General features: G+C 36.2%; 1 protein-coding gene across 1 annotated transcript in view; it reads right to left on the bottom strand.

Annotated features, from left to right (window-relative positions):
* The window catches only part of CSMD1 (CUB and Sushi multiple domains 1), a 945929-nt gene that overhangs the window by 287877 nt on the left and 643148 nt on the right, over positions 1 to 14904 (bottom strand). The window contains exon 7 of the mRNA XM_030448332.1: positions 14188 to 14265. Coding sequence (XP_030304192.1) covers positions 14188 to 14265 — 78 coding nt within the window. The remainder of the gene's footprint in view (positions 1 to 14187; positions 14266 to 14904) is intronic.

The following is a 14904-nucleotide window of genomic DNA, read 5'->3' as shown; positions in this document are numbered from 1 at the left end:
AAAAGAAAAATTCAGAAAATAAAACCAAACACAAAACATATGAACTGCAATTCACACACAGAGACTTAAAAAAAAATCTTCTATATGAATGATTTAAAGAAGAACAAGGTATTCACCCAGAATTGCTTATTTTTATAATCACAAAACTAGGACTGCTGATTAAAAGACATTAGATCACTTTCACAGGTCAAATCAGAAGCAAGAGACAATGAGAGAAGGTTAAAGGCAATGACTTTTCAGTGTATCCTGAAAGAGAGGTTTTAAGAATCTAAGAACCAATTTACTGTGTTTTGAACAGATAAGAAGATTGAATTATTATTACAAATACCTGTAATAAGATTAATAACTACTATTCATCTTACAGAGCTCATATACTTCATTTTACAACCAAGGCTTTTCCCTGCCCAGATTACATTATGCTGGAAAAGAAACAGAAAATGAGAGACTACTGTGAAAAAGAGATCTCTGAGATGCTATACTGAAGAATTATTCCACATCCACTACATAGACACAAAAATGAAGTATGAACATTGTTCCCAATATCATACACTCACAAAAAAGGGAGATGCAAAATAAAATCTTGTCAGAGACTAAAACAGGAATAGATAAAGACAAAAAAATAAACAAACAAAACCTAGCAAATATTGCCCCAAGAAACCAATAAAATCCTACAGAAAAACCAAAACAAACCAACAGATCTTAATAATGGTATTTTAAATTACTTTTTGGAGAGGCCTTATATGAGATGAGACCAAGAGAATAAGTTACCAAGAAAGTAAATAGTTTCAAACTGCAACAAAAAAAACATACCTCTCCTTCAAAGCAGTTTGTTTGAAGTAATCTATGTGATGAAATTAAATGTGTCACATTCTTGCAGCTCTAATAGAGTGCCTTCACAAGGTTACAGCAAGAAAGAAATACAAAGCAACTCCTCATTAACCTCTGGATCCGTTTCATTTTATGCTTGTTCAGAAAATGTAGAAAAAAATGTTACGTTTCAGTTATGTTTGTCAAAAAATGTACTCTTAACCACATATGCAAGATTTAAAACCAGCTTCTATTTCTCAGAAACTGAAAGAGGTTTAAGCTTGTTTGTTACAGAGCTTAATCTTCCCCCTGCCAGGCAGTGTTATGACCTGTACAGCACAACAGAGTTGGTTAAAGATGTTTTCCAATACGAGGCAATTTTGATCAGCGCAGTTAACTTGTGTCTCCCACAGATTTCTGTATACAGAACAAGATAACAGGGTTATCTCAAAAGGGTTTTCCCAAGATGCTGAAAAATCCATTGCGTAAGCATTATAAATTTATGTATTTACATTGTTGTGCTCCCTGCATGAGCTCTTTAAGAGGATGAAGAAGAACTCTGACAAAACAAATTTCAAGTCAGATACTGTGAGGAAAAGTTGAACTAACTTTGATTCTTTTACATGTAGTTCTAGGGTTTGCTTTAATGTAGGCACATGGTAAAATATGCACTTGGTTTAAAAAGACAAAAATTAATGAATTGCAAGTACAGAAATAAATGCCATGTCTCATGGATAGCTGGATTGAGAGGATATCAAAGACATCTAGAAGTCAAGCACACAAGTAAATTTATGCAGGTGTTTTTTCAAAGAAATAAAAAGAATATTCCTGAATTTTGCTGCCTAGAGTTTATTATAAAGGGTTGATTATTTGTCTCATTACTAGATAAAGCATGTCTCCAAAGTCTTTTGCTGAGGTATGTACCATGATGCCAGTGCTCAGAGTCAGCTGTAGTGAGTTTTGGCCCAAAAGCTTTATAGCTCTGTTAGCACAGTACTATATTCACAACTCAGCTCCACAATTCTGAAGCAAAACTAGCATTCCAGACAATTTGGAGGGCAATCACAAAGTGTCTATACATGTATACATCCTAAAGCAGACTTCAGAAGTCACCTTCTTAAATCAAAGTCTGGCACTGAATCAGAGCAATTCAACAATGTGGCATTTCCCAATTTTTCAAGATGTTAACTGCTTCCTGAGGCTCTGAGACGTCTGTTTCCAAATAACTCACTGATTGTACAACCCATTTTAGTATTTGCTTGTAACATTCAGAAAATTTTGTCTAACACTGAATCTAAACCAGTCATTAGGATTTCAGGAACAATATTCAAGCAAAAATGATCCTTACTCCTGAATTTGTAAATCATCAGGAGTTCTTCTGCGCCTGCAGACTCAAGGTTCTGACTCTTGGGAAAGAGGTTGCTGAAATAAAAGTGGCAATCTGAACCATTATTATTCTGGGATAGAAACTTCCTAGTGCACTGTTGTGTTTTTTTCAATTTTCTATGAACTGAACCATAAAATTGTTAAGGTGAACACTCGATACGGATAAAGTAAACCCAGAAACAGATGAACAGACTTGTTTGTCATTCATAACATGTTACTGTAGTACAGTTCTGCTATTGTACAGGGAAACTACTTATCAAGGGAAAAAAAAAAATACTCAATTTCTTCCTCTGGCTTGAACAGAGGAAGAGGAGAACCTGTAACTACCTGCATTATGTGACTGCTGTAGCCAGTAGGCTAGTAGCAATTCTGAAATTACGTTCTTTCAAAACCTTTTCAATTCCTTACCACTCAGTCAAAAAATTAGAGTGAGCTGAACAGCTATGGCCTGCCAGTTAAGTCATTGTCACAGGAGGAAGAGCATCACTGCCTTTTCTCTGGCTCCCAAATATTGTTAAATAGATATACTTATGGCAACTGGAACACCTTATGCAAGAAAAACAAAAGTATGAATCTGTAATACCTATTCCAGGGGACAGTTCAATCAAAGATGGGAAATTTCATTTGGATTAAAGTAGTAAAGTTGAACTATAGTACCCACCACTATGGTAATTTGCTCCCTACAAGCCAGAATTAGTATCACAGAGGCCTTAGCAAGTCTGATGAGCTGCAAAGCTTTTATTATGCAAATTTTTTTTTTATAAACTAAACATCATTAATGGGAAGGATTAAAAGTCATCTTTGCATTTTTAAATTCTGTGAAGGGAACCTAACATTAGGAAAATTTACCTCCCTTCAAATAACATTTTTTATGCCTTATAAAAAATTGAATACTTAAAACAAGGATCCATTATGTGACTGCCATAAAATTGTACTTCCTTTGGTTTCTCCTGTTGAATAGATCTGTGGTACAAAAATTGGAATTGTACATATATTAATTTTGCCTACCTCTTTCTGTTTGAAAAGAAGTACCAACAGAGCCTTAGCTAATGAGCTGTCAAAAAATAAGCATGTGAACCACAATACTAGTTTTTAGTCTTAGCATCTTAACATTTTTCTTTCCTTTTGCCATCTTTCTCAGATGAATATGGACACATATATACATGTATATATTTATATGAAAAGACTGCTGTCAGTCTATTTTATCTAAAGTATTATTTCTACCTGTTATCCTTCTCTGTTGCAAACATACTGTGAATCTTTGATGCCACTACCACTATACTGAAGCACTGACCCTGCTCTTCTTTCCTTTGTGACACAAAAGGTATAAGCTCTAAGATTCAAGGGGCACATATTTTGTACTGGTACTGCATGAATATTGTTTCAAATGCCCTTTTTCTTTTGTATACAAGTTTGTTATTTTTACTCAGCTAAGTGGTTGCATGGAATGGTGTGCAACCCTTAGCCTATGGAGAGTTCTAAATAGCTATACAACAATTCAAGACTTTATAGCTTTGTCAGTTAAGCTTTTATGAGAGGTTTTTTTGAGTTAAAACACTGTGAAATGGGATCTGACAAGGGTTTTTTTTTTCCCCACTATTTTTAAGTCTCACAGATTAAAACCTTTTCATAATTGATTTCTAAAATATTAATGTTTTATTTACAATTATTTGAAAAATATCGTTCAAAGCGGATCTGATTACAATGTTGCACTGTCCAACCTAAGCCCCACTTTCCTGTACTCTGTAACATTGTAAATTACTTTATTGCTTTCTGCTTTAGACTGAATTTTAGTTTAGTTGAATTCTCAAACTAAAAGCCTTAGCAATAATGATTTAACCAACCATAATTTCAGAGAGCATCAGCAGAATATTAATTTTGTTATTAATTTTCTGAGGTTAAAACTAATTTTTCACTGCCATTTCTTACAAGCATTGTTACTATTTGATGTTATGCAGATCAACCCTTAGATCCAGAAAAGGTAATTTCCTCTAACTCTCCTATAGAAGATGTTTCGGGTTTTTGTTTTCTGTTTCCATGAGAACACGTTCACCTTAGTCCATAGGCTAAACCAATGCATACTGCCATCTGTACTGTTTTTAAACATGAACATGAATAATTATCTTTGACTTCTCTGAGTATTACCCTCTATAGAGACTTGATGACATTTTACTCACATAAAGGCTGATTCTTCTAGTCTGCCAGTCCAGGGGAACACATTGCCCACAGCAGCATTGTTACTTACCTTAACAAACCTTTCATTCTGTCTATTCAGAAAAGGAAATTTTAAAATGAAAGAGAAAATTCAAGTTGTAACTCTATTAAAAGTTTGTAATGAAGAGGAATAAAGTATTTACTGTAAAATCAGATTAGAGGTTTCAGAAACACTCTAAGCAATAGAGATGCAATAGGACTGGTGGACTTGTATTTATATATAATCCTTTATTTGGAATGAAAAATAGCTGCTATAATACTGGAGAATTCCGACATCATGACCCAACTCCAGCTAACTGGACAGATTTGTCTCATCTCCTTTTGGCAAGCACTTTTCCTTTATGAGCTTAAGTTACCTGGTGTGACAGCAGATGGGTTCTTTTTATTAGCTGGTAGAGAACAATGTTTTAAGCCTGAAATGTTAATAAGTTTGCTGTTAAAACAAACTGTCATATCCCTGTAACATCTCTTTTTCTCTTTCATTCAAAGGGTCTTCTTGGTTTTATTCTGATTTATAATCAATCTTCCTGTTCTTACATTTTTACCACATTAATATATTTACCAAGGGAGACTTTCTCTCTTATCTCTACTGCCTGTTATTTCCAGTCAAATGTACTCTTCAAAAAGTTTATCAGTGCCAGTCCCATACTGAGTCAGAAGGAGGCAGCAAAAACTTAAAGGGAATAAAACTCAACAGAATTGCAGGGCTGTAGGCAACTTGAGTGTTTGCTAGAAGAAAATACCTACCAAAAGCCTACTTGAGTTTGCACTAAAGAAACAAAGCTATATGAAAAAGCAGCAAAACAAAGTCTACCATGCTCTCTTACACTGGCCCTAAGACTGAAACAATCTAAATAACTCTTTACAAGGAAGAACTGGGGGTTTTAGCATTTGTAGAATATTTGTATACATATCTTACGCTGATACACTGTTAGTTGGTACTTTATTACTTTTTTATATTCTAATGAAAACTGTCCAAGAAAATATGCAGGTCTGTCTTTATTCCTTCTTTTCCTTATATATGAAGCACCCTTCCTATGAGGACAGGCTGAGAAAGTTGGGGGTTTTCAACCTAGAGAGGAGAAGGCCTTGGGGACACATTAGGTATTCCAGTACCTGAAGGGGGCCTACAGGAAAGCTGAGGAGGGACTTTCTACGCAGGTATGTAGTGACAGGGCAAGGGGTAATGGCTTTAAAGCAGAAAATCATTGCTTTAGATTAGAAATTAGGAATAAATTCTTTATTGTGAGGGTGGTGAGACACTGGAGAAGGCTACCCAGAGAGTTGTGGACACCCCCTCCCTGAAAGTATTGAAGGTTGGATGGAGATTTGAGCAGCCTGGTCTAGTGGAAGGTGCCCCTGCCCAGACTAGGGGTTTGGAACTAAATAAACTTTAAGGTCCCATCCAACTGAACCCATTCTATGATTCTACAATATATGCTTTATCTCTTTCCCCAAAATGTGCATCTTGAGTTCCCAGGCAATTAGGTGATAAATGTGACACTATATACTGAATATTTCATGAGAGAGGCTGTATAATTCTCCTCTAAAGCCTGAAATGGCAAAAAATAATTATATTATTTAGTGTAACTGTATTACTTACTACATTAATTGCTTATTATTATCAAGTGTAATTACTTGCTTAGTACTTGTATTGGTTAGATGGCAAAACAGGAATAAAGAACATTTCCTGCAAAGCACTCAATTCCCACATCTAGATTGTTGACAAAGATACTGAACAAGACCATCCCCAAAACTGAGCCCTGGAGCACATCACTGGTGATCAAGTTAAACTGGATTTAACTTCATTCAGTAGAGCTCTCTGGGCTCAGCCTGACATTATATGGTATGGAGTATCTCTTCAGTCAGCTTGGGTCACCTGTGCCAGCTTTGTCCACTCTCAAGCTCTTGCCCACCCCCAGCATACTTGCTGGGGCCAGAATGAAGAAAAGATAAAGCCTGGACATTGGGTAAGCACTGTGAAATAGTCACAGCTCTGGCGTGGTATTAACACTGATTTGGTCATTAATCCAAAGCACGGTGCCATATGGGCCACTCTGAACAAAATGAAGATGCAGTACATACAGTAAGATGAGAGAATAAGAACTGAAACACTAAAAACCAGGAATATTATTTTACAGCAAACCTGCCTAGAACCCAGGGAATGTTCTTTTTTTATAACAGTGATGTGGGGTACAAGCTCTACCTTTCCAAAAAGTTTCATCCTCTGTCATGAGAAAGTCCATCTTACACATTATCACTTCAGCTTCAGGACTAGACCAGAAATGTCTATGATTAATTTAACTGAAAAACAACAACAAAAAAAAATACAAAAATTGCATTTTAAGTGCTTATGTGATTTTGAACTTTTGAATCTATTCCATAGCAGGAATCCATTCAAAGAAGGTGGTTTTGCCTCACGTTACATTTTTCATCTTAATGTATGCATTTTTTTTAATCAAAAAGGACTTTATTTTAGCCTCTGCTATTCTGTATTGCAGATGCATTTTCAGACTTCTGAAAACAAAGGTGTGGAGAGAGAACTGAGAAAGAAACATGACTTCTCAGTATGAAACAGATTTCCTCAAACATGAAGAAAAAGCTGATATGGCAATAAAAAAAAAAGCATCCTGAATAAAATAATATATGCCACATGAAATGTCAGCTTAGAGAAACCACACTGTTTTGCTCTTATTAATTTGATAATTCACTGATCTATACCTCTTCTAGCAGAGACATGAGCATCAGAGTTCAGTTCAAAAGCATTAAACTAGGGAAGATACGCATACATTTTTCATACATCTCTTTTGCTTATGTGGAAGAACCTCTTTCATGTTAGGAGCCTGAAGCAGAAAATACTGTGATGGTGAGGTGACAGAAATCAAATGAATGGTTGCATCAACAGAACAACATGGACTTTAAGATATAATTATCTCCTGTTAGATTAAAACTTTTTAGAATTAAACATTTTTTATCACCATCATGCAAACTAAAATTATATTATTTTGATATGTGATATTTGATATGTCAGTTGAGTTCAGACAGCTTGTATGAGAGCAGCATAAATAAAAGGCAGTCGCAGTCCCTTCTTTTTCAAGTATGCTGACAAATAACAAACTTAGCCAGTAACATGGGATTCCTCTGCAGTGCTTTTTCTCCTTATATTTTTTACTTATCTAGTTGAGTAAATACTTTTTTCTTTTTAAAGAACCTGCTCCATCAATTTCAGTGGAAGGACACATCATGATAAAGAATTTCCACCCCTTAAATCAGCAACTAGTTCTTTCCTTTCAAATATAATCCAGTGCTTTTATTTCCATTTTTGTTCCTTTTTTGCATTTTTTGGTCCTATTTTGAAAATACTTTAAGCCTTTCAATGCACGCTATTCAAGAAACTGATATTCTGTTCAAGTGCTGCGTATAATTTTTTACTTCCCTTTTTCCAAGTGAGGGAGTAGTAGACTCAAAATGGTCTGAAGCCGATCTGTCACCTAACAGAACTTCCTTAACCCAAAAAGTTCTGACACGGGCACTTTGCAGTTCTGTACAGAAGAGCTGCAGGAATAGGAGAGTTCCAGTGTGAAAGCCTAACAAGTGACAGTGAGATGCTGTGCTAACACAATTGAAATTATTTTCGTAAGTGCTTTACAACATGAAGACCAAATTCTGATTAAAGAAAATAGTTGAAGAGATTCTATCAAATTCTGAAGATATTCTCCCAAAGCAGAGATTTAGAAAAGTAGGATCTGAATACTCAATAAACAAGGCAGCCAGTGTTAAAATTTAAAACTGTGTATTAGCCTCTGTAAAAAGTGGAAACCTCCTTGTAGGAGGTGGGAAGGCTTTCAAAAGACTTAACAGTGAGGGTTATCTATATTCTGCTGTAAATGTTCTGTTCACTGCATAGGCCTGCACTACACTTCTTTAATTAAAATTGTTTTCACAGTTTTTCATGTTCCAAACCTCTGTATTTACTCACCCATAAGTTTTGAATTCCTTCATAATTTACATCTGTTGTTTCAATATTAAGAGACTTCATTTTGGCAACCTATTTACAGCCCACATCTATTTTTAACAGAGATGTGAACACAAGTTAAGCCATTGAAACTATATAAAAGTACTAAAGTTTGTATTTAAAGTTCATATGAATAGATAATTTATACAGAATTGTAATTCCTAAAAGTGAGTTGCTTATTCATAAGTCTTTGCCCCTGAAAATAACAGAATTCAATGTCAATTTAGCATACAGAATGAACACTAACTTTGGATGACCAGTACTGTTACATAATTGCATATGAACATCATTTATTGGCAGCTATGGCTTTCTAGCCTTATAACAATTACTTTTAATCATCCATAATTCAATCAGACTACATCTTGCTTTACATATTTTAATAGTTGCTTTCTTCTGTTTTTTGGATTGGTGTTTTGTTTGGTTTGTTTTTTTTTACAAATTACATAGGCAAATGACATAGTAAATAATTGAAGGAGCACCTTGTTTTACTTGTAGCTACAAGTGATGCTCTTCTTCACAAATACATTTAGGTAGTAGGTTTCCTCACAGCAAGATTTTTGCATAGTATTTTAAAAGGTATTTAAACTCCCTGCTGTGATGAAGGCTATTTAGAAACACCAAGTTATAATTTACTAACATTATTTATGAAGCAATTCATACAGTCTAGTAAAATAGCATTGTATAATTTCATCTTCAGGGATACTTATCTTCCCTGAAAAGCCTGAATTCTTTAACACTTGGGCAACTCTGTAATATTACATTCTATGATAGAACAAAGTATATCAGGGTAATTATCCCTTCTGTTTTATTAAAGCTTTATAAAAGACATTTATGTTGTAGTTATTTTTTCCTAGTTCCAAATTCTGTCCTATTACAGTCAGTACAAAGGGAAATGGAGTCATTAATCTCTTATAAGACACACAGTTAATGGTGTAATGGAATACTATAAATATATACTGTATATATAAATATATATGTATGCGTGTACACATATATAAAAAGGATACTTTTAATATTAAAGATTCCAGGATCCATCTCTCATACCTACTGTATCAAAGTTCCAGTGTTTTAAGTATTACTTCCTTTTTTTTTCCAGTTTTAACTTAATGTTTAACATATGCTCAATATGATAAAAAAAAGTCATTGCTTTGTTTCAATCAAATTAAATTTATCATAGCCAAATATTAGGCAGGTGAAATTGCCAATTATCTAAAATGAGAGGAATATATTGGCAAGCTACAGATTTCCATCCTAAAATGTTGCCATTAACATATTTTTAATATTACATTTCAATGTACTAAGCCATTTTTGTCTTGTTACCCAATAACAAGATAAATAATGACTGCTGTCATTCTTTCACAGAACAAGCAATGTAATTCCTGTTTTGGTATGAATCAACTATATTTTTCAACACCACGTGCTAATTAATCCACCTTATACACTTGCACTAGTCAATATTTAGGCTGTTAAACTCATTGTTCTTTGGCTGTACACAGCAGTAATTGTTGTCTTAAAATTGAACTTTTGATCATCTTCAAGGTGAAGAACTGCCTGGATAAACTTTGCAGCTATTTCTTCATAGGATGTACTAATCTTAGACTAAAATCATGCTCTTCAAACCATTTAATATGTGCTTTTCTGATATTCTGAAATATATTTTCAAAGAATAGTACAGAAGCCTGAAATCACTTCAGTGATGTTTAAGAGATTTTTACTACAGATGTCTGTAGTGAAATAAGGCAACCAGGTGCCACTAATTGCCAGGTAGGGGGCATGAGCTTGTGTTAAGCCCACCTGTGCCTAATTAGGGTGGGCCCTAACTGCGCATGAGCAGGATTAGGGGGCCAATAAAAAGTGAGGCCTGAGTCTCAGGCTCAGCTCAGTCCTGAGCTAGCCAGCAGAGAGGTCAGTTGCTCTTGGAGCAACAGCACTGATCCAGGCTAGTCAACCCTGAGGGCTATAGGCTCAGAGCACTATTTGTGAGTCTCTGCTGGAACACCTGGTTGGACCTTGAAGCGCCATGCCCTAAAAGAGGTTTGTCTTGCTACAGATATCGCTTTGTAAAGCATGACAGTTCACACACTAAACATTTTGCAAGGGTTAAGTCACTCAGTATTCAGTAACTAATAACAAACCATTAACAGTAGCATATGAATACAGCATATAAAACAATGATTCAAACTTCAGATGTTAAGCTTTGTTGCTATGCCAGAATGTGGACATTCCACAGCACTTTGCTGTGTCATGAGCCACACTCTTTTGACAAAAGCAAACTCTGAAAATCAGATCTCCTAAACACTTCATTCTTGCTGTTGCCTTCCCCTCCTAGCATTATTGCACTGGCAGATTTGCACGCACTACATAATCCTTACAAAAGCATTTCTATTTTCACCTATTTGATGGCTCTCACCCCGCTGAACCTGGTTGGCATTTACTGTGCTCCTACTGGTGAGGAGGCCCTGGAAGTGGGAGACTATCCTGAGTCTGCAGCACTGGGACTGGGGGTATTAGGTGTTGCTAGGGCGTCTGCTCTCCTAACCCTGCTCTGTCCCTGGGCTGCTGAGAGCTGTGCAGGGACCAAAAGATTCACAGAGCTGCTGAGCATCAAGTGTGCATTTACAGCCTTCCAATATTCTATAAACTGATGCTCTGAACCTACATTCACACATTATCCTTTGCATGTGGAATGACCAGCAGTAACTGCCTGGCATGCATCAGAGGCTAGGTTTCACAAGATAAACACAGAGGTCTCCTTCTTGCCTAGAAATGAGCCTTTATAAGGACTGTGCCTGCCTAATGATGGTTTGTCCTCATGGGCCACTTTGTCAGGGTTCTCATTCTCTTGGATATGCAGGATGTTCCCTGTAAAAGCTCTAATGTACAGGTAATGCCCATATGTTTAGAGGTAATAATCACTGACAGAGTTGATAGGCAGGAATATTGCCATGAGAACACATTTATAGAAAGCCCAGCGCTTTTTTTTTTTTTTAAATGTAATCAGTTTCAATACAAACTATAGTTGTAGTAGTTTTAGAAAAAGGCCACAGCTATTAGGCATACAGAGAGTACAGGCTTATATCATTTAATGAGAGTGAGTAAAGACAGCAAGAGGATCAAGTAACATCCTTTGGAAATACACCATGTATATCAGATTGACTAAGTAAAGGAACAAAAGCGAGTACACTAAGCCTGCCACTAAACAGATGGACACCAGACCATACTTAATTGGATTTGCTTCCCCTAAGCTGATTCATAAACTGAAACTCTTTCCTTGCTCCTCTGAGAGATTGGCTTCAGATGACCATGGGGAAATATGCAGAATTTTGGATTTGGCCAGTGTTTGTGGCAGCTCCAAAGCACTAATGAGAACCAAACTGTGGTAAAGTAACCACCAGAACAGTCTGTCCATTTACTTTCTCCCAGTTTACTGTTCCAAATTCTGCCAAGGTCACCACTTAAGCCCCCTGTAGGCAGCTTACACTTTGGATGAACCAGGGACCACCATATTTTAGTTCAATAATCTTTGCCATCTCTTTCTCATTTCCTTGCATAAGTTAATCATGATTCAGCTGCATCTGGCCGATTCCTAAAGGGCACTAACTGGCAGGGATACTCTGGCAACCAACTTTTCTCTCAGGTGTACTAAAGAAGAAAAAAACAACAACAACAAAAAAACCCCACAAACCAACAAACAACAACAAATAAAAATAAAACAAAACCCAAAGCAAAAACCTTTTTCTTTTCCTGCAGAGTAACAGAATATATAATTATTTTTTTTCTATGGTAAATCTACCAAGGTACCTATATCCTAAAGCTACCTATATCCTAGGTATCCAAGGTACCTAAATCTACCTATATCCTAAAGCTATGTTTTGCTACCTGACTCTTCATAAAGAATGGCACAGCAGTGAAAGGTAGCAACTTGGAATCTTGGCAGGTCTGAAGGATGGAGTGAAATATGACTGTACACAGCTGAAATATTGTTCTGCATTCCACAAGGAATTACCAGTATGCTTGTAACACCTTCTCCTTAAATCTTAACAGAGCTGTTCAACTGCAAAGTGCATTCTGCAGCTGCTCTTGGGTTGTGCTTGTGAGGAAGAGCTGGGGGAAACCTGTAGATCTCAGGTTCACAGAGCACAGTTTGAAAATATTTGCTATTTCTTCTATCACATTCTATCCATAAATCAAACCCAAAAGTAAGCTTTCTGTTATTGAGAGAATATTAAAAAATATCTAACAAACAAAACTGGGAGAGGTGTAAGTCTTTAACTTTTTAGAGATTTGCTAATTGGCACCACACAGTAACAGCCATTTTCACCAAGTGCTCTGAAGTTGAATACCCAGCTACTTTCTACTTACACTATTGTAAGCATGGAAATGAGTTAAACACTATAAATACCCATGTCAGAAAGGAGCAGCAAAATTTTATTTGAATCCACCTATTTGTATTTTAATTTTTACATTGTTATAACCTTCATATATATGAAACTTATAATAAAAAGGCATCAAAAATAAAGCTTTACAAGTCAATACACAAAGGGAAGAAAAAAAAAAAAACGACATCACATTTGAAGTAAACAGCAGACTGCCTTATAATAATTTCCTCCATAGCCTGTCTTACTTCTACTTTCTGTAATTGTTGGTGTCTGACAGCATGTGCTCTGAGAGTGTAAGCAGAGATCACCACAGCTCCTAAAAGTAACTTACAAATAATGAAAAAAATACTATCTCAGATAAAAATAACAAAGAGATGGATCAACTTTTTCTGCTGCACCTGCATAAAAAGTTCCTTTGAGTGCCTCACCATCAAAATGCATTCTTTAAAGCAGAAATCTCTCATGCATCTTTTGTTCTAATGAGCACACCAAAACATTCACTTGCACTAAACAATGCACTGCAGGAAACACAGACACCAATAATATCTCTTAGACAGGAGCCTTCAAGACACTCACAACCTCTACTTGCACAATAATTAAAACATGGCCTGCGTTTCACTCCACTGAGTTCAGTGATATTACAAGAAGACTTAGTTTACATTAATGCATCTTAGACATTATACAAGCACTTTTAGTGAGCGTAGTAGATGAACCCTGGATTACCCTCTGGCTTTTTTGGGGCTAAAAGGACCTTCTGCTTTCCAAAATAAAAATTATCTTCCTATTTTTCTTGGGTTTACCCTTAAATTATAGATGGGGCAAAAGGTCTAGGGTGACTGAACAGATGTTATAGAGTACACCAATCATGCTGTGGTCTTTATCTTCTTGAGAAGGTGGGAATCACAGCAGTTCTTAAACCCTGCTGTGCTGTATCACAGGAAAGGAGGGTGAAAGAAGGAGGGTAAAGACAGTGCTGTCATATCAACTGAGGGTAAGAAAAACAAAGAACAGAAATTATAAAGCTAGATTTAAAAAATGCTAAGATACCTTTGCCTTTGCTGCTGCCAGTACTGAACAGATAAAAGTCTGTATGGTACTGTTTTGCCTAGATTTTCTAACCTGCCTTGCATCTCTGAATTCTAAATATTCTTATATTTAATTTTTTTCCCTACATATCCATATTTTTCAGACATTAGAATACCATTCTGCTTTATACACACCCACTATTATCATCAGTTGTAACTCAGTGACAGTTGAAAGCATAATAAACATTTTACAATCACAGCTTTCCAAATCTTCTTTCTTTGATTTGTATATTTAAAAGGACTTGAGAAGTTATATGCTTTTATGTCTTTATCACTAAAGATAATGGTATAAAAAACTTACAGACAGAATTTTTGTGGTTACTGTCCTTGCTGGGCAACATCTTGACTCCTCTTGATTTCAGTTCAATTGCTTTTTTCACTGAAAAAACAACAACAAAAAAAAGAAGATAATTCATTATTAAACCTTGTGGAAAATATATGTAGCAGCCAAACCATACATTACAGTAATCACAGAACCACAGAATTGACAGAGTTGGAAAGGAACCTCTAGAGATCATCTAGTCCAACACTCCTACTAAAGCAGGATCCTCTAGAGCACATTACACAGGACTGTATCCAGGTGGGTTTCTAATATCTCCACAGAAAGGGACTCCAGAACTTCCCTGGGCAGCCTGTTCCAGTGCCTTGTCACACTCATAGTAAAGAAGTTTTCCTTATGTTTAAATAGAACTTCCTTTGTTCCAGCTTGTGCCCATTGCCCCTCACTCTGCCACTGAGAACTACTGAGAAGAGTACAGCTCCATCTTCCTTGACCCCACACTTTAGATACTTGCAGACATTGATAAGGTCTCCCCTCAGCCTTCTCTTCTCCAAGCTAACAAGTCCCAGCTCTCTCAGCCTTTCCTCATAAGAGAGATGCTTCAATCCCCCAGAAATCTTTGTTGCCCTCCACTGGACTCCATTGAGTAATCTCCTGTCTCTCTGGAACTGGGGAGCCCAGAACTGGATGCAGTATTCCAGCTGTGGCCTCACCAGGGCAGAGGAGAGGGGGAGAATG

Source organism: Calypte anna, chromosome 3 (genome assembly GCF_003957555.1).
Source record: "Calypte anna isolate BGI_N300 chromosome 3, bCalAnn1_v1.p, whole genome shotgun sequence".
NCBI classification, from domain to species: Eukaryota; Metazoa; Chordata; class Aves; order Apodiformes; family Trochilidae; genus Calypte; species Calypte anna.
Note: the sequence above shows the minus strand (reverse complement) of the source record. Positions and strands in the feature narration are given on the sequence as shown.